Source organism: Nakaseomyces bracarensis, assembly GCF_045282275.1.
Source record: "Nakaseomyces bracarensis strain CBM3 chromosome Unknown Scaff13_0, whole genome shotgun sequence".
NCBI lineage: Eukaryota > Fungi > Ascomycota > Saccharomycetes > Saccharomycetales > Saccharomycetaceae > Nakaseomyces > Nakaseomyces bracarensis.
In genome coordinates this window covers 812,794-831,819 of record NW_027263959.1, presented here as the reverse complement: position 1 = coordinate 831,819, position 19,026 = coordinate 812,794, and the positions used below count along the sequence as shown (strand labels likewise).

General features: G+C 36.3%; 9 protein-coding genes across 9 annotated transcripts; 6 read left to right on the top strand and 3 right to left on the bottom strand.

Annotated features, from left to right (window-relative positions):
• Window positions 1-674: 674 nt before the first annotated feature.
• Window positions 675-2,468, top strand: TDA7 (Tda7p; the record flags this gene model as incomplete). Its single annotated transcript, XM_071054561.1, has 1 exon — window positions 675-2,468. The coding sequence occupies one exon, from the start codon at window positions 675-677 to the stop codon at window positions 2,466-2,468; it is 1,794 nt and encodes a 597-aa protein (XP_070909254.1).
• Window positions 2,469-3,063: 595 nt separating this feature from the next.
• On the top strand, window positions 3,064-3,996 carry MRPL22 (mitochondrial 54S ribosomal protein uL22m; the record flags this gene model as incomplete). The annotated part of the gene is made up of 1 exon (XM_071054560.1): window positions 3,064-3,996. The coding sequence occupies one exon, from the start codon at window positions 3,064-3,066 to the stop codon at window positions 3,994-3,996; it is 933 nt and encodes a 310-aa protein (XP_070909253.1).
• Window positions 3,997-4,327: 331 nt separating this feature from the next.
• On the bottom strand, window positions 4,328-5,059 carry RPS3 (40S ribosomal protein uS3; the record flags this gene model as incomplete). Its single annotated transcript, XM_071054559.1, has 1 exon — window positions 4,328-5,059. One exon carries the CDS (start codon window positions 5,057-5,059, stop codon window positions 4,328-4,330), a length of 732 nt encoding a protein of 243 aa, XP_070909252.1.
• Window positions 5,060-7,252: 2,193 nt separating this feature from the next.
• Window positions 7,253-8,368, top strand: RHO5 (Rho family GTPase RHO5; the record flags this gene model as incomplete). The annotated part of the gene is made up of 1 exon (XM_071054558.1): window positions 7,253-8,368. One exon carries the CDS (start codon window positions 7,253-7,255, stop codon window positions 8,366-8,368), a length of 1,116 nt encoding a protein of 371 aa, XP_070909251.1.
• A 604-nt stretch (window positions 8,369-8,972) lies between these two features.
• PBR1 (putative oxidoreductase) lies at window positions 8,973-10,208 on the bottom strand (the record flags this gene model as incomplete). The annotated part of the gene is made up of 1 exon (XM_071054557.1): window positions 8,973-10,208. One exon carries the CDS (start codon window positions 10,206-10,208, stop codon window positions 8,973-8,975), a length of 1,236 nt encoding a protein of 411 aa, XP_070909250.1.
• A 333-nt stretch (window positions 10,209-10,541) lies between these two features.
• Window positions 10,542-12,116, top strand: IPI3 (chromatin-binding/pre-rRNA-processing protein IPI3; the record flags this gene model as incomplete). The annotated part of the gene is made up of 1 exon (XM_071054556.1): window positions 10,542-12,116. One exon carries the CDS (start codon window positions 10,542-10,544, stop codon window positions 12,114-12,116), a length of 1,575 nt encoding a protein of 524 aa, XP_070909249.1.
• Window positions 12,117-12,555: 439 nt separating this feature from the next.
• On the top strand, window positions 12,556-14,700 carry NPR1 (serine/threonine protein kinase NPR1; the record flags this gene model as incomplete). The annotated part of the gene is made up of 1 exon (XM_071054555.1): window positions 12,556-14,700. One exon carries the CDS (start codon window positions 12,556-12,558, stop codon window positions 14,698-14,700), a length of 2,145 nt encoding a protein of 714 aa, XP_070909248.1.
• Window positions 14,701-15,264: 564 nt separating this feature from the next.
• On the top strand, window positions 15,265-15,714 carry MRPL19 (mitochondrial 54S ribosomal protein uL11m; the record flags this gene model as incomplete). The annotated part of the gene is made up of 1 exon (XM_071054554.1): window positions 15,265-15,714. One exon carries the CDS (start codon window positions 15,265-15,267, stop codon window positions 15,712-15,714), a length of 450 nt encoding a protein of 149 aa, XP_070909247.1.
• Window positions 15,715-16,123: 409 nt separating this feature from the next.
• On the bottom strand, window positions 16,124-18,454 carry UBP10 (ubiquitin-specific protease UBP10; the record flags this gene model as incomplete). Its single annotated transcript, XM_071054553.1, has 1 exon — window positions 16,124-18,454. The coding sequence occupies one exon, from the start codon at window positions 18,452-18,454 to the stop codon at window positions 16,124-16,126; it is 2,331 nt and encodes a 776-aa protein (XP_070909246.1).
• Window positions 18,455-19,026: the final 572 nt, after the last annotated feature.

Below are 19,026 nucleotides of genomic sequence, written 5' to 3'. Positions count from 1 at the left end.
AACTCGGAAAAACCGAAAGATAATAAACACATAAATGTTTACATCTAGTTGTGCGTTGTAGGCACAGAATAAGTTGTAGGTAAATCAAGTGGAAAAAAAATAATTATTAGTGGCAACGTCCAAAAGAAAAAGTACGCGTTTTCTCGGGAGGGGAAAAAAGAGAAGGCCACAGAGAAATCCGTGGAGAGAAGGGAAGAATGAGGGGGTGGAAAATAATAAAAAGATCTGGGCTGCGTTTTTCAGGGTCCTAAAAAAAGAAGCCCAAGAAACCATGAAAACATCATAAAATGTGTCAACAAAGACTCGTGCAGAAGGAGAATTTTTTCCTATCCATGGTTTTTTTCTTTATTGCTGCAGGTGGGAGTACCATTGTTTCTAATCATTAAATAAATAACAAGTATAGTATCCGACTTATAATCCTGAACTATATTTTTATATATGAGGAAACAGAAATAATACGATAAAAAAAATAATAAGATCTGATAAGCTTTGAAAGTAGAAGGAAAAATAAAAAATTTTTCTGATTTCTAGATCAATTAAAATCTAAATATAGAAACACATATTGGCTCTCCCTTTGAATAATAAGAAAACAAGTCAAAACGATAAAAAAAAATTAAAATTTATTAAATCACAATAAAAACAAACAGTCACAATCCAAAGTTTTTGATATAACAATGCAGAATTCTACATTTGTTTCTCCTTTTGCCTCAGCACTGAAGGGATCAGGCTATATAAATGGTGAAAGCTCCCTTATGAACACACCACAAATATATCCTTCATCTATATCAAGTGCTAATCAAGGAACTCTCTCCTCTATATCAGAAGAAGATGCCACTAACTCAAATACCTGGAGTAGTGAGAATAATACTGTTACAGATCAACATTTATCAACCGAATATCCGACCTCAAGCTCTCCCTTTTCCACAACTAAATTGCTACAGACGTCCACAGTGTCCAGTCTGCCATCGGTAGGCACTTCAGATAAGAGTATAGAGTTACCATCCTCCTCAAATTCAACTTCCATTGATGAAGCATCCTCAACATTAATACCTACAAGCATATCTCCAACGTCAACCAACCCAATTCCAACAATATCAACTACACCAGTTAAATTAAGTTCTACTCCACCATCTAATTCTAGTTCTATACCTGATATCAACCCATCAATTGTTCCTACTTCTTCAGTGACTTCATATTCCTCGTCAATTCCAACGTACTCAAAGATACAATCGAACATTACAGAATCGTACTACAACACCGAGTCTAACAATTTTACTGAACCTTACTATAGCACGGAGTCTAACAATATCACAGAGACCTCCTATAATATTGAACCTTTCAATACATCCATTTATGATTCTAGTTTGTCAATCTGGAGTAGTTCCTCACCTACACTCACCTCTTCTGAAATTCTGTCTAGCAGTATAAATATACCGTCATCTAGTATGCTGGTATCAACAAGTCCATTACCTTTTTTGAACTCAACCTCTACCTTTTCTTCATCAAGCTCTAATGACCGAATTTTCAACACCACAACTTTAGCACCAAAAAGCAGCATACTATCCTCTTCACAGACTCCTTTTAGTTCATTATTTTCCTCTTCAAATGTAATAAATAGTTCTAATGATGTGTTATCATCATATAGTTCTGCTGACTCTTCAACAATAACTTCTTCTTATTCCAAAGAATACTCAAGCAGTGAAACTTCCTCAACTACCGAAATCACTTCAGCTTCTACCACTGAGTCTAGTGATGTCGCCATCAAATCGCAAATTATTGGAAATTCAATTTATTACGAATACACGCAAACTTTTGACATTACAGACAGTAGTACGTCATTTACCACTGCTTTACCCTTAACTACTGCTTTTAACTTAGCTAATTCCTATAGCTTTACCAAGCCTACTGGAGTGGTAACAACAAACTTACACTTTTATAAGGATTGGTTGTCAGGTGCTATTGATAACAATAGCAATGATGGTACACCCACAAAAAAATCTAATGCTGGCACTATTGCAGGCAGTGTCGTCGGCAGTGTTGGGGGGTTAATTCTATGTACTCTAGTTATTTGGTTCATCTTTTTTAAGAGGAAGAAAAAGGAACAATGGACTGGATTCAATAGGAAATCAATTGTCGAAAAAGATAATTCCAATCCATTTAAAGATGAATTCGACTTTGATCGCAGGATTCCACCACCTGTCCCTCCACAGAGAAAAAATTTTGCTGGACAAGTAAACAACAATACCATCAACTATAACACCAATAATACCCCTCCTCTTGTGGGGAGTGAAGATTACCATTTACGATTTTCCTACGTATCGTCTAGTTCAGGTTTGTCTTCTGATGACAGCCAGTTGAATGATTCTCTACAATCTAGTACAACTTTACACTTAGGACCTGCCTATGGCGACGAGTCTCGCAGACAGAATAATATTCCATCTACCGGGTACTTAAGGGAGATAATATAATAATATAACTTAATTATATCACCTTTTTCTTCTTCTTTTTTTATTTTTTATTTTTTATTTTTTTTGAATCTTCATCTCAAAAGAAAGTCTCTTATGCCAATTCTCTGATATTATGTTTACTATACAACATTGTATTCTATTTCAACAAGGTTTTAGTTGATACCCATTCTTTTATTATATGAATACCTTTTATCTTTTTTATCTTTTTTACTTGTTAGATGTAATTTCTCCTATTTTATTTACTGATAGACTACAAATACCACTTATTTATAAGATATATTTTTACTTGTTAGTGATTATTCTAATACTAGTACTTACAAAATATGTTCTGGCGATATCATCCTAGAAGGACTATTTGATAGTTACCCTCCTTATATATTGCACTCTCTATATATTCTTTTTTTCAGAAAGTTGTCACTGGGGTTAATGTAAAGGTAGAGTTCATAATATTTTCCATTATAACCCAATCTTTCATTGTAAGAACTGATTATCTGTTGCACTAAATTAGATATTTCACGGTGCGAAGGTAGATCGAGGAGACTTTTTGTTAGTGAGCTCAAAACCTGAATCAACTGGTAACAAAGAATTTCAGAGTATGTTTCCTTGGTCGAGGATAGTTGCTCGAAGCATAATAAGGCCTATAAGGGGCTCCAGAACTACGAATAAGAGATTTCTTAACAGTTCATCTGTGTGGTTAAACAACAAGAGCGCTAACCAATCTTTATTTGGTTCTATAACGGACTCAACAGTGAAAGATGCCGATTCTAATGACCCAACGAAGGTTTCGAACAGATTAGAAGCGGCCGTTAAATCTACAGATGACTCTGGTGAGATAAAAGTAAATAAGGATGATGTTACATTTGAGAATGATGAGGTTTTACAGAAATTCATCAGGGATCAGCACCAAAAGGAAGCGCTTGCACCAGAATTGTTGCTGTCACCTTTGAAGAGACAGGTATACGAATTGAATTGTAAAGCTAATGGTGGATTTTACAAGAAGGATACTGTGGTTACTATACCAGAAACCAAGGAGAAGTTCCAGCTAAAGTTAACCAAACAGGAATTGGAGGCCTTAGAACCCTCTGTGTACCTAAGATCATACAGATTGAAATACTCCACGAAGAAAGCGATTCATCTGTTGAGAATGCTCAGTGGGTTAGATGTTAAGAAAGCCATTACCCAATGCCATTTTTCAGATAAGAAGATTGCTCGCGACATCGCGGAATTACTACAGAAGGGTATTAAGGATGGTGAAAGGCTAGGTCTTAATGCCGATGATCTATACATCTCTCAAATATGGTCTGGTAACGATGGATGGTTAAAGAAGAGAATTGAGTACAAAGGTAGAGGTCGGATTGGTATTATTAGGCATAGAAGTATTCATGTGAGATGTATTTTGAAAACTCATAGTGTCACTAAGAAGAGACTAGAGTACGAAAAGCAGTTGAAAGAAAAAATGAAAAAGCCATGGGTTCAACTGGCTGACAGACCTGTTCGTGGTGTTCCAGGTAGCTCCTACAAATGGTAGTTTTTTCCTTTTCTTGTTTCGTAATTCCAAAAGAAAGAAAAAAATGACATGACATGCACATACTTGTTCTCATTATAATATTCAACATGTAAATAAGTTAACAAAAAAAATTAAAAAAATATAATAAATAAATAAATCACTATACTTTAATTTAAACTTCAAAACCGAGGATAAATAATATATTTTAACTTTACCATAAAGACTTGAATTACTATTACAATTTTTATTTTTTTAAAAAAAAGGATGAAGATTAGTTTAAATTATAGATTTTACTTAAAGAAAGACTTTTATATATTATATTAGTTTATTTTCTTTTGGTTTAATCTACAATTTAAGCAGCAGCTTCAACTGGTTCCTCAGCAGCTGGAGCTTGCTCTTCTGGAGCACGGTAGTCTCTGACAGTTGGGGTAACAACGAATTCTTCGTCCTTTGGTTCGACGATGGTGACAGCGTCTGGCAAAGCCTTTGGACCGGTTCTGTTTCTAGCTGGGTCTCTCATGATCTTAACCTTGATACCCAAAACACCTTGTCTCATCAAGACGTGTCTGGTAGCGACGTCAATGAAGTCGTTAACTGGTTGACCGGAGTGGATCAAGAAACCGTCAGCGAACTTCATGGCCTTAGCTCTGGCAGCTCTCAACTTACCAGAAACAACGACTTCACAACCCTTAGCACCGGATTCCATGACGTATCTGACAACACCGTAAGCGGCTCTTCTGATAGCCAAACCGTTCAACAACTTGAACTTCATGGATTCAGCTTGAGCAACAGCGGACAAACCACGGTCTTGGACTCTTTCAGCGTATAGAACGATGGTACCTGGAGCGTACTTGAATCTCTTTTGAACCAACAAGGTCAATTCGTTGATTCTTCTACCGTTTTCACCCAAAACATCTTGAGTTCTGGTAGCTCTGATGATAACTTCAGTCTTAGTTGGAGTAACACGGACTTCGACACCGGAGTAACCTTCTTCAGCCAATTCTCTGGTGAAGAATTCGTTCAATTCGGCGTAGAAGACACCGTCAGCGACTAGCTTTCTCTTCTTAGAAATCAAGGAGACCATTGTTTATAGTTGTGAATCGTTGAGTCTTTTTTTTTTACTTTTTGTATTAATATATAACAAACATAAAATAAGAAATAAAGATAATACAATAGATATATCAATTAAAGTATCTCATTGAAAAAAAAAATAAAAAATTTTTTTTCTGTTTCCACCAAAAATGTTTGCGTCGGGTAACAGAAATAAATTGAAAAAAATATTTCCCAAAAAGGGGATACCCGGATTTCAATACGGAGATATAGCGGTTTGCTCTTGTATTTTTTTTTTCAATTTTTTCTATTTTGTTTTTTTCCTTCACGGGATATGTAAGTGAAATAAAAATACAAACATGAAAGAAAGAGGCGATACCAAAAAAAAAATTCTTTGGGTGTAAGGATGTGGACAGTCACAAAAAACAAAAAATGATGGTGGCTCGTGCAGTTTTTATATAATACCTAGGAAGGCGAAGAGGGCTACAGTGCATATATTCTTACAATTGCATATATTCTTACAATTGCATATATTCTTACAATTGCATATATTCTTACAATTGCATATATTCTTACAATTGCATATATTCTTACAATTGCATATATTCTTACAATTGCATATATTCTTACAATTGCATATATTCTTACAATTGCATATATTCTTACAATTGCATATATTCTTACAATTGCATATATTCTTACAATTGCATATATTCTTACAATGTCATGATGATATAAGAAATAAAAGGCGTTTTGTGGTTTTAAGTAGGGCTTCTTATCATTGAAAATGCCCCATTGTTATATTTTATTTTTATTTTTGGTTCTTATTGACGTCACCCCCCATGAATAAGCTTTTTTTTTTTAAAAATAAATAAAATCAAGTACAGCTGTGGAGTTACCCGCAATAGTTTATAAATGCAATTATTTCTTTTCCAGCCTCCCCCCCCCTGCATAAACCATTGTAAACATTTTTTTTTTAGCCACACATTCTCAGTGCATTTTTTTTGTTCTCTTTTATTTAATTTATCTGTCGTTAATTTTGTTAACGGCAGAAGGAGATACCGGTTTTTTAAGGTTTTTTTTTTTTTTTTTTTTTTTTTTTTTCTCTAATTGCTCAGCTTTCTTTTTTTCTCTAGTAGTCGTACAGTTGGATTTAGCTTGTTATTCATACTGAAAACCCCGTGCCACAGCCAATCACCTTATTCCTTATTTGGAAAAAACTTAAAGGGCCCATAAGAGCCAATTAGTAGATCTCTCTTTGGTTTGAATCTCTACTCTTCTCTCCCTCTACTCTTTCATCCCCCCCCTTTTTTTTTTATTTCTTCCTGAATTTCTAAGCTTCGTTCCGTCGGGTAGAGATTCTCTTTCAACTCCTCCTTTTTTTTTTTTTTTTTTCTTTCTTTCGTAATTCTTTCAAAGAAGAACAAGCGAAGGCAAATATACGTCAACAGTACTTGCCGTGTTGTTCATTATTCAACAGGTGGGAAGAATAGAAAATGTATAGAACATTTTCTCTGAATTAAAAAATTACATCGGGAGATGAGAAGTAAACATAGATAATAAAAAAATGAACAGGACGCTACGGAAGCTTCTGCGCAGTAACCAAAAAAAAATTGATGGGAGGCCGATGATATGATACAAAGTTTCCGACGGGAAGTCCACAACAGCTTCTTTTTTTGTTTTTCTTATATTTTAAAAAATATATATATAAAAAAGAAAGAAATGTTCTTTTTTGAGTTCTCGAGCATAGACAAGGCTGCAGAAATATGCACACCCGATCTCAATTAGCAATTACAACAATATATAAAAAAAATGAGAGAGAGAGAGAGCAGAAAGAGATAGAGATAACCTCTATGTGGTGAAAATCAATTTGTATACACAGAGTAAAACACCCCTACAAAAAACGAACCCACAGAAATTCCTATTCAATTCAACCACTTCCTCTTCTTTCTTTTTCTTATAATCTTCTAATAACGTAATCGTATTCTAGAACTAGAAATTTAATTTAGAGCATAGAATATTTAATGAAAATCTTTTTGTTTTATTCTACTTCATTTTATTTCACTTCGCTATATATAATATTAATATTAATATCTTCAAAGTATTTTATGTTATTCTTTTTTTTTTTTTAAAAAGTTATATATATGGGATACTAAAAACCGATAAACTAATTCCAATTGCTACAACATATCAAGACGAAAAAACAAACAAACAAACAAACATAACGATGCGTTCTATAAAATGTGTTGTAATAGGTGATGGTGCTGTAGGTAAGACATCGCTTCTGATATCTTATACTACAAACACTTTCCCTACAGATTATGTCCCAACAGTCTTTGATAATTATACTACAACTCTGGCATTACAGCCTCCTATCCCTCTATCGAACAATCCTACTAATACGAGCAGCAGTACCACCACAGGCGGTGCATCCTCAGTATTTGTGGACCAGAACACACCGGTGTTCAAGCATAGTAACTCTAGTAGACGGAAACCACTTGCCGAAGGCGATACCCTCTCTTCCTCTACCTCCTCGTTCTCTACAGGAGGCACCGACTCTAACGGTGCGTTGAAGAGACAGATATTTAGACTGAACCTGTGGGATACCGCGGGACAGGAGGAGTACGACAGGCTGAGACCGCTTTCCTACCGACAAACCGATATATTCCTGATATGTTTCTCCGTGTCAGAACCCACAAGTTTCAAAAACGTGATAGATAAGTGGTTCCAAGAGTTGAAACGTGTCTCCGGTATTGAGTCGTCGGACCTTTACTTGAACTACAAGAAGTACCCTATCTTACTAGTGGGTACTAAGTCTGACCTCAGAGATGACGAGAGTGAGATACAGAAACTACGTGACCAGAACCAACAATTTGTATCAAAGGAAGAAATTGATAAAATTGTAAAGGACAACGGATTTATGGGTTATTGCGAGTGTTCTGCCGCTACACAGAATGGTGTTAGACAAGTTTTCGAAAAAGCAGTGCAGATCGTAGCATATGAACCGGATAAACTACAAAGAGCCAAGTGTCAGGAGGAAAATAAAAAAATGGCCATCGAAGAAAATGTAGCAACAAATAATGTAAGTTCACCATCTGGAACTGCTCCAAACATGCACTCAAGAAAGGATCAAAAACATGTATCAAACAATCCTGCATTTAACATCGATGAGAAGACTTCCACGAAGAAAGAGAGAGTACACTCGAGATCTCAAGAGAGCTCTGAAAGATCTAAGAAAACGTTTACTGGTTCTTCTCATACTAAATCAGAGAAGCATACATATAAAAAACAGGATTCGAAGAAAAAATTGAAAAAGAAATCAGGAAAATGTGTCATTGTATAGTGCACAAATTGTATTCCATTTCCCCCCTCTCTTTATTTCTGTCATTGCCGTCATTATCAATTTTTCAAAAAAAAAAATTTCAATTATTCAATATTCCTATAAACATAATTTTTATTCCAAATTTCATTTCATTCCCGTTATTATCATACTAACTTAAAATAATTTTTTTCACAATTATGAATTCACTTCTTTTTTACAATGAGATAAATATGAACCAATATGTTGGCAACAAATTATCTCTGTTTTTGTTGGATTATCCTTTTTTCATCCCATTACTATTACACATTAATTTCTAATCACTTTAATCATTGCATTGGTTTTTTTTAATTCAATCCTAACTTTTACTCTTCTTTTTTTATTTGTTTTCTATACGACTACTGTTCCAAAAGAGTAACAAAATAATTTGCTGATATCAATCTGCAAATCACTACTTTTCTGCGCAAGTTACTGGAAATATAATAACAGAATTCTAATCATTTAATATATTCAGTTGAGCTATTACAAAAACCAAAAAAAAAAAGAACTTTATAACATTATATACTTTTACTTATAGAGCAAATAATATATTTTCTTAACGCTAAAATAAACTAAACTAGAAGTACTTTCAAGCCTTCTTACTCTTCTTCTTGGTATTAGTTTTCTTTTGAGATGTCGATTTCTTCTCTGACTCTTGTTTCTTCTCCTGTGCATTTCTTTTAACTGCTGATTTCTTTTCTAGGGCAAATATCGTATCTTTTGTCTTCTGATACAACTTCTGCTGCAGTTCCTTATCAGCAAATTCTTTACGAGCGAACTTGACAACTGAACAATCCGATATATATTTAATCTCAGTATCTTTCAAGTTAACTTCTTCTAACTCTGGCGTCATTACTGCATAAAGAACGGATTGCGCCCCTCTGTTCCCACTCTTCGTGAATAGCCATAACAGCGGATAAAGGATAATACAATACCAAACAATAAGCAAGAAAATTGATCCATTACTTAGAACTCGACGTAAACTATTTGATCTCATAGTACCTGGTTGAACTAAGGCAAATGTGATATTCTTACCAGATTTTTCTACCTTCTTCTCTGACTCAACATCCTGTATAATCTTTCTTTGCAACTCAGCCAAACACAGTCCTAGCTGGAGCTTACTACTTGAGAAAAATTTTAGAGCGCTTGTATACTTCACGTCTTCCCATAATGGGTCATCTAGGTTGATGGAACCTAGAGATTGTAACCAACATGTAGAAACAATGATTCTAACGTCCCTATCAGGTGGTTGTGCCTTGAAACTAGGCTGTAGGATGTCCAGAAGATGGAATAGACCAACAAAATTGGTGGCCATTTGTATCTCTAACCCATCGTTAGATACTCTCCTCTTAGGTAAAGACACTTTTGGTATCCCCCACGGTTCCATGTTACCAGATAAAGCGATAACACCATCAAGTCTCCTTGGAGGCTGATTATCCAGCCAGCTAGTAGCAAACTTACGGACTTGGTACAAATCACTTAAATCACATTGTTCAGCATATATCAATTCGTTACCAGTACGCTCCCTCATGTCCTCAATCCAGTCTGTGGTCCATTCATCAACTTCACGACACAACACAATCAGCTGAGCCCCAAGACGCGCCAACTCTAACGCGGCAGCGGTACCCATACCTTGACTAGTAGCACCAGTGACAATATACACTTTACCATGCAACTTCCGCTCCCAATTGTTAGATGGCCCACGCGACCAGTACTTCAACGCCGCACCAGCAAGCACATACGGGGCAGCACGCTTTATCTGCGCAAAGTACGGTATATTGTCCGTTCCTTCGACCAATGCAGTACCAATTATATTCAAAGGCATCCTTTGTCTTTCTTCTGTAGACTTTTACAGTCCTTTAAACTAGCAAACATTGAATAATATTATTAAGTCAATATCCTAAAAATACAGTAATTAGGCTCTTTTAGCCAAATTTGCCCATGAAAAACCTTGCCCCACGCTAACTACGGCACTTTCTGTGAAACTAACAAATTTTCTTTTGGTAATTTGAAAATTTGCGATGCGATGAGCTGTACCCATAATTAAAAAGGTTTAATACTATAAGCAATTCTTTTTATATAGCAGCAGTACTTTTTAATATTGTATTTGTCCATTCAACTGAGCAGTAGTATAAACCAACTTTAAAGAGAATATACAATGGACGAGTCGGTTATCTTTACAACGAGACAGAGTGCACTTGTTACCAGTCTTTATTCTGGGGAACAGGCTGTTTTAAGACAATGTGCAAGTAGGACGAACAGTGCTGTTAAAGTCGGCAAGAAGTATCTTTTCATCGCTCAGAGTAATAAGGCTCTGATCAATGTCTACAATATAGAAGGTTCGCATAAGAGAGAGACTGTGGAGCAAAGACTGCCGTTGCCAGAAGCTGTGAATTGTTTGGAAGTCATTCAGAACCAGTATAACGAATGCCGTGAGTTTGTGGAGAAGTCTGCATTTGATCTGCCATACCTGTTGTTGGCATCCACGGAGTCTGGTAAACTATACTGCTGGGAGTTGAATTCAGGAGCTTTGCTAAATGTGAAGCAGATGGCGCATTACCAGGCCATCACGAGGATCAAATCGATTATGGATGGTAAATACTTCGTGACCTCCGGTAAGGATTCTAGAGTTATTATCTGGCAGACGTCAGATTTTGTATCGAACTCATCCGCAGAGCCTAAACCAGTGTGTATATTACACGATCATACTCTTTCTGTCACTGATATAGCGGTGTCTATGGCACATGGCGAGAACTTCAGCACCTCAGGAGTCAAACTGTTTACAGGTTCAGAGGACTCCACCATCAGATGTTACGATGTTGCATTCCTGAAAGGTGATGCGAGGAAAAAACTCAATAACGAGAACAAGAGTCTCTACCAGCCAAAGCTTCTTGCAACATTCACCTTCCCAGCTCCAATCACCTCTTTGGCGCTGGATCCAGCAGACAGATCTCTATACGCAGGTACCGCACAAGGTGTTTACAACTTGTCGTTGTACTACCACATTGAAAATACGCATAGCATAGTCAACCTTGTACAGGCATCCAGTAGTAACAAAAACAAGATCTACTCTATCGTTGAGAACAATGTCGCAGGAAACCTAGAGACCAAGAAGTTATTCTCTATGGGCCAATTGGTATCAACCAAGCTATTACAGACAGCGGTAACGAAATTGGAGATAACATTCGATGGTACGATCCTGCTTGTCGGTAACCAATTCGGACGTATATCAGTGCTAGAGGTAGCCTCTAAGCAGATATTGAGGACTTTACAACCTTTGACCACAGCCGATACCGAGGAGGACCCTATCACCAACATCATTACGAACATAGTGAACAGGTCCGCACAGGATAATATCTTGGAACAGACCAGTGTACAGAACAAGAACACACAGAAGCTCCCAGTACTACAAAGGATCATGTTTGACAAATCACAGAAACACGAATTGTGGTTCCAGAACCCAGAGACCCCAGAACTCTCACGCCCAATCAACGCAGTATTACCATTAGCTGACTTCGATAGTTACATGGACCAACTGCGCTCACAAGAAGCAGTCTTTGCCACAACAGAAACAACTACCCAAGTCAAGGTAGTCAATACTAGCTCAGATGAAGGCCAAGGACACGGACAAGAACAAGAACTACAGGACATCAAGAAGGCATACAAGGAACTCCGCGAGCTCCACGAGTCCTTGTTCAAAGAACACGAACAACTCCTCTCCTCCATGAACTAAGTTCCTCCCCCCCCTTCTCCATATGTACATTAAATACGCTAAGCCATAGTATAATATAATATGATATAAGTATAATATAATATGATATAAGTATACTATAAGTATAATATGATATAAGTATGGTTATAACCTTCACGTGATCTTCCATCCCAAAATCACACTTTTTTGAAAATGACGTCATTTTCAAAATGAAAAAGATAAGAACGTTATCGATGACTGATTTTTTCAATTTTTTTTTGTGAAAGCCGGAGACGGTGCAAAGGAACCAACCAAAAAAAAAAAATCAAATAAAAGAAAATAAATAGCACAAAGCTCTAGAAGGGGTTTCTTTGCTTATGACTACTTTTAATATGGTATCTAAAGATTTAAATAGTGCTAACGATCAACTACGGAGTTAAAACCTAAATAAAAAAAAAAGTAGGGAACTAATAACTTATCTATGTCTTCTCTGACCAGGTTGTTGCAGGAGAAAGGGGACTTACACAAGGAGCCTACGATTCGGGAGGAGTACAATGGAGATGGGGATAATAGGTTGGACAGGTCTATGCTGGGGTCTAGTTTGATGAGTACCAATTTTGCGCATACGGCGACTATGTACGGTAGTAGTGTGCAGATGAAGGAGCGGGTGCCGCTTCCTGAGAAGAGTGGGGCTTTCAGTTCTTCGTTGAGGAATAGTGGGTCTAAGCTGCATACGTCGTCTTCGAGACAATTGCCGTCTCTTTCGACCAGCATTCCGTATGCTGTTCCGAACTCTAATAAGGATTCTAACCATGGGGGTAGTGCAGGGTCTTCGCTTTCCTCTTCGTGGATTGACCAGTATGGTGGGGGTATGCCACAGAATATGTCGGCGATTGATTCTAATGTCATTACTTCGCCGAAGGTTGAGGCTGTAGAGCCTCGGTTTGTAATATCTAAGGATAAGTTGCAGAAGGCGACTCATGAGAACAGTGTGTCGAGATCTAGTTCGTTGTCATCGCAGCTCGGGAATCTCTTCTTTACAAAAAACTCGTCATCGAACGTTCAACACAATAACACTTCACCCGGTAACTCTAACATTACAAACTCTTCGATGAAGGATGTTCCAGATACAGTGGCTAAGCAAATACCGAAACCGACTAGGGCCAGGCAGAGTAGTATCTACTCGGCTTCGAGACACCCGTCTAGATCGTCTTACCAAGAGTCTTATTTCGGTTCTCCATCGTCGTTGCAGGAGAATCAACCGAGTCAAAGTATACCAAGATCACATCATTCTTCAATGGCTGACTTCAAGAGGTTCTTCAAGAAGAGCTCTAGCGGAAGTGTTACATCTGTTTCTATGCTGTCTGATTCTCCTGTATCGGGGACGTTTATCACTGGTGATACCGTCCTAGGGGTCAATAACACACAGAATTCACATAGTGTTAATAACGATAACCTCCACAGGCAGAATTCTGTAACCAGCACTAATGGAGATGTTATATACTCGCATAACTACGAAGTTTCCGTCCCATTCTCGAAAAGGTATAGTAAAACCGGAGAAGATCTTGGTGCAGGTGCTGGGGGTTCTGTTAAACTTGTAAAGAGAATTGCCGATAACCAGACGTTTGCGGTCAAAGAGTTTAGATCAAAGTACGACAACGAAACAAAGAGAGATTATATCAAGAAAATAACATCGGAATATTGCATTGGTACAACCCTAGGTCACCCAAATATCATCGAAACTATTGAGATTGTATATGAAGATAATAGAATTTTCCAAGTTATGGAATATTGTGATTACGACCTGTTTGCTATTGTCATGAGCAATAAAATGTCTTACGAGGAAATCTGCTGCTGTTTTAAACAGATTCTGTGTGGTATTCAGTATTTGCATAGCATAGGTTTAGCTCATAGAGATTTAAAACTTGATAATTGTGTTATAAACTCGCAAGGTATAGTAAAATTAATTGACTTTGGTGCCGCTGTTGTATTCTCTTATCCATTTTCTAAGACTTTGGTAGAAGCAAGTGGTATTGTTGGCAGTGATCCATACTTAGCCCCAGAAGTTTGCATTTTCACCAAATATGATCCCCGACCAGTTGATATTTGGTCATCAGCCATTATTTTTGCTTGTATGATCTTGAAGAAGTTCCCTTGGAAAATACCGAAATTGAGAGATAACTCGTTCAAACTATTCTGTTCTGGAAGAAACTGTGACTCCCTTAGTGCACTGGTCACTCGTACTCCTGAACCTCCATCATACGATAGTTCTGTAAGAGATATGGATACATCACAACCAAATGATACTAGTGCTAATACTGTAGACCCCGAAAATAACAATATAGGACCACAAAGATTATTACATGCCTTACCTGAAGAATCACAACATATTATCAGTAGAATGGTAGACTTGGCACCTGCATGTAGGAGTACTATCGAAGAAGTACTTGAGGATGAATGGATTAAGAGTATTGATATGTGCCATATGGAACCTGATAGGCTGACGTTTAAATGTATTAGTGGTACGGACCATACACATACCCAGGTAGACCAAAGTGAAGCTCATATTGCTGGTTTAGAGAAAAAGAAGAAAAATCAAAAAGCAAAGGAAAGCAAAACTAAATAGGCGTTTCTATTATTAAATTATGAATTCAATTGCAAATTGTTTTTAGGTAAAAACAAAAAAACCAACAACAATAAACTACTACAACTTATTTATATATATTCCCAAAAATACCGCCCGTTGACCTTCGCAACTTATTCTGACGATGAGTGAAACAGCCACTTATCTTTAAAAATACAATTACGTTCTAGAGACTATATGATAGAAGAACCATCATTATGATGTGTATATGAGATTGTATATTTATGCAAGGGCCGTGGGGCATTTCTTTTTACTTTTTTTTATGTTAAACGTAAGTCACTTGGAAAATGAAATAAAATAAGACTTCTTATTTATCTAACTAGTTTATTCTCTAATTTGCCAACTGTATTAATATCTTATAAACGACCTTTAATATTGCTATCTGTAAAAATTCCCGAAGTTACCCGGATGTATTGTCGCGGATGGACGTGCTGGGATAAAATCGAATGAATGAAATAGGCTTCTTCGTTATAGTATATTAACTAACGCTAAATTCTGTATTATGTCACTATAAAAAGAACAAAAATAGACGAACACTAGTAAAACATGTCCCAAGCTGCAAAGAACGTGTTAGTCAAACTTATAGTCGGTGCTGGTCAAGCAGCACCTTCACCTCCCGTCGGTCCAGCATTGGGGTCCAAAGGTATTAAGGCTATTGACTTCTGTAAGGAATTCAATGCACGTACTGCGAACTATCAACCAGGAGTTCCGGTTCCAGTACTCATTACTATTAGACCTGATAGATCATTTACTTTTGAAATGAAGTCTCCTCCTACAGGATTCCTCCTTCTGAAGGCATTAGGTGCAGAGAAAGGTCATGGGCAACCGAATATAACGCAGAAAGATAAAACCATAGGAGATCTTTCATTGAAACATATCTATGAAATTGCCAAGATAAAAAAAACCGATGGGAGACATGCGATGCTCGATATGCAAGGTATTGTTAAATCTATAATAGCGGTTGCCAAGAGCATGGGTATTAACGTTGTACCTTGATAAATGCTTAACTAATGGGACTTGTAAATAATCATTATTATTCCTAAAACATAAGAGCATTAATATAAACCTGTGGCTAATACTCAATGAACTGAAAATATACAGTTTAAAATGCAAGAGAAAGAAAAGAATAACATTAACAATTTGTATATATACTTAATGTAACAACTGAACATATCTGTTCTCATATAAAACAAAATCCTTGAGCTTTATTGCCTAATATAAATAATCAAAAATATTCATAAAAATTATGTATGTTATGATAAATGCATTAAAATTCTATAAAATAAACCAAAAATAAATAAATAAAGGAGTTAATTAGTTATTCGGTATGAATAGGATTTGGAAAGCCCGCTTATTTTATAACAAGAATTGATAAAAAGAAGAATTAAAGAGCCGATCTACCTCCTTACCAGTTGAACTTTCTTCTCTTTGATTTTTTGGAATGTTTCTTACTATTAGAATTTCTCTTTTTGCTATTATTACCGCTGTTCGAGTGATTATTATTATGATCAGGCTTAGCCTTGTTGCTAGCTGAAGCTATCGCATCATTCTCATCTACCAATTTGATAGATTTTGGAGTCAACCTAGTATATAAGACATAATATGCATTTCTCTCCTTTAAAACGTCACGTTCTGTTATCTTATTGATATACTCGTCGTCATATGTTTCCCAGCTACCATCTGGTTGCCTGCAATGGGCAATGTAATGACCAGAAGAAAGTGATCTACCCTCATGAACTACAACACTCAGTAATTGATACTTAACAGGTAGCATTTTTCCGGTATACTCACAGTATTCTGTCAGGTCTAGGAACATTGGGTAGGAAACAGCTTGTTTCATTTTAGAAGACGATGTTCCATTAAATCTGAATTTTTTCAGATGTACTAACAATGTTTCAGGAGCTCTTAATATAGTATTCCGCTTGAGAGCATTTGTGGTTTTGTAACATTTTTCACAAACATAACCCTTTTTCTCTTTATCGACTCTAATTAACTCTGCATTAAAAAAGTCTTTTATTGACTTTTCAATTGAGTATCTTGTTGATTTGGATTCATTAGTATCAGAATTTCCCGACGATTCTTTATTGCTTTCATCGTCCATTTTTTTACCCTTTAAATGCAATGAGAGATCATAAAATGGTTGCTCTGTTGTAGAGATTTCTCCACATGAATTACATGTAACTGTTTGCTTTAGTAAACCACCAAATATATCATATATGATAGATTCTGTCATCTTATGACCCTTGGGTACCGAGTCTTCTTGTAAACGAGACATTAACGACATGAAGTACTCATGCGAATCCTCTTGCTGCCACTCACTCATCATACAGTTGATATCATCCAGTCTTGTAATTAGTTTCCTAGGATTAATATAGGAGCTCTTTTTTCCATCGAGACCCCAAATTCTCTTACTTGTGTCTGCTAAAATATATGAAATCGTATTCGATGTGATATCAGGATATTTTCCACGAGATATATCATTTAAGTAGTGCTGCACTGCAGGAATGTGCAACAATGCTTGTACTGCAGCATTTGTATAACAAGTAACACCATGATTCAGCAAACCTTTAGGTCTTTTAGTAGCATATTTGGCTCCCCAGTTCTTCCTTATCCGGGAGTTTTCTATACACCCTCTATCGTTAAAATCTTCATCAAGCTGGTAAAAGTCCGATATATCAACTATCATAGCAGGTGGTGTCACTGATTTTGCTGATAGGTGTACCTCATTACCAGTTTTTTCCCCATCAACTTTCTCACTTTCTTTCTTTACGTTATTGCTCTTCGTTTCCAAATTATTTTCCTGAGCTTCATCGATTTCCATTTTGCCTGGCTTCAACACCTTCTCATCACCATTATCCTTTTCTGCTAGTTCAACTTCTGCATCATCAGCCTTTCTCTTCTTTCTGTTTTCGGATTTTTTCCCTTCTTTCTCTGCTAATAACCTCTCTTCCTCTCTAGCTTTTCTTATCTCCCTTATCATTGCTTGCTCACGTTCATAATCTTGATTATCTCTTTGAAGTTGTAGAAGCTCTTTGGCTATAGATCCCTTTGGGAATCTTTTCTGCTTTTCAGCTCCTGTCTTAACTTTATCTGGATTTTTATCTGTATCTGTTTCAATATTACTAGTCGAATTTCCTTCCTCAACATGACCACTTTCTACAGAAACAGCAGGTGTGTCAGCAGCAACCTTCGTATTTACCTCGTCCTTAGGATCATTATCTAGTTTAATCTCTTCCCCTAAATCTTCGCCAATATCCTCACCCAAGTCTTCGCCTAAAAGATCACTACGTTGTGTCGTAGGTTCAGTAATTGTTGTTATATCTTCGACATACTCACTAGCTTCATGGAAAACATCTGAATCGGAAGAATCACTAGCTGGATGAGCTTCATTCTCCATCACAACAGGTTTCTCATTTTCAATGCTCTCATCACTTCCTTTCCTCTTCTTCTTTTGAGCCTCACCAAGAGCTGCCTTAGTGTACCAATTTAATGCTTCGGCCACAGAGCTAGGGATCTTACGCTTCTTGACCTCAGCATGAACATTCTCGTCCTGCTCCTCACCGGGCTCGTCATCTCTATTATGATTGTTATTGATGTGATTGTGCTTACCGATCACAATATACGAAGACTTATCACCATCCGATGCATTTTGCATCTTAACATTAGCTCTTCTAAACTGTACGGGGTTATTCAATATCCTATCAACCAACGGTTTAATATTCTCCTGTGTAGTCATTGAACCTTTTATTAACAATTATTTCTTATTTTAAATCGTTTTTATTATTTTAATTCCTCTTTAATGATATAAAAAAATCACTTCAAGCTTTTTTCTGTCTTAGTTGTTAGATATTGAGTTGGTAGTATTTTGATCCAACTTCTAATAAAAAAATCAGTTTTTTCTGTATATAATTTTATTTTTTTTTTACTTTATTTTATTTGTATTTTTAATTTTCTTTTCCTTCAAATGGATCTATAGTAATAGTATTTGATAGTTTCTGGTATTGTGTTTGGTCAAGTATAGTTTTTTTTTTTTCATTACTGTTATGCCTTTTAGCAATATTTAAGAACACATAGACAAAGAGCCTACAAAAAATTTTTCGTCTTTCGAAGAAAGCCTTTTTTCATTAATCCCTGCTTTCTTTTTTTTGTTTGTTGCTTTTTTTTTTTTTCCTTCGATAAATTCCTCGAAGCTAAAGAAAATTTTCCATGCTTCTTGTTTTTTTGATCCACAATCTCTTTCTCTCTTTCTTTTTTTTTCTGTCGAAGTCGCGATGCCCTCCCCTCAAAAACACAAAACGATAAACCCTA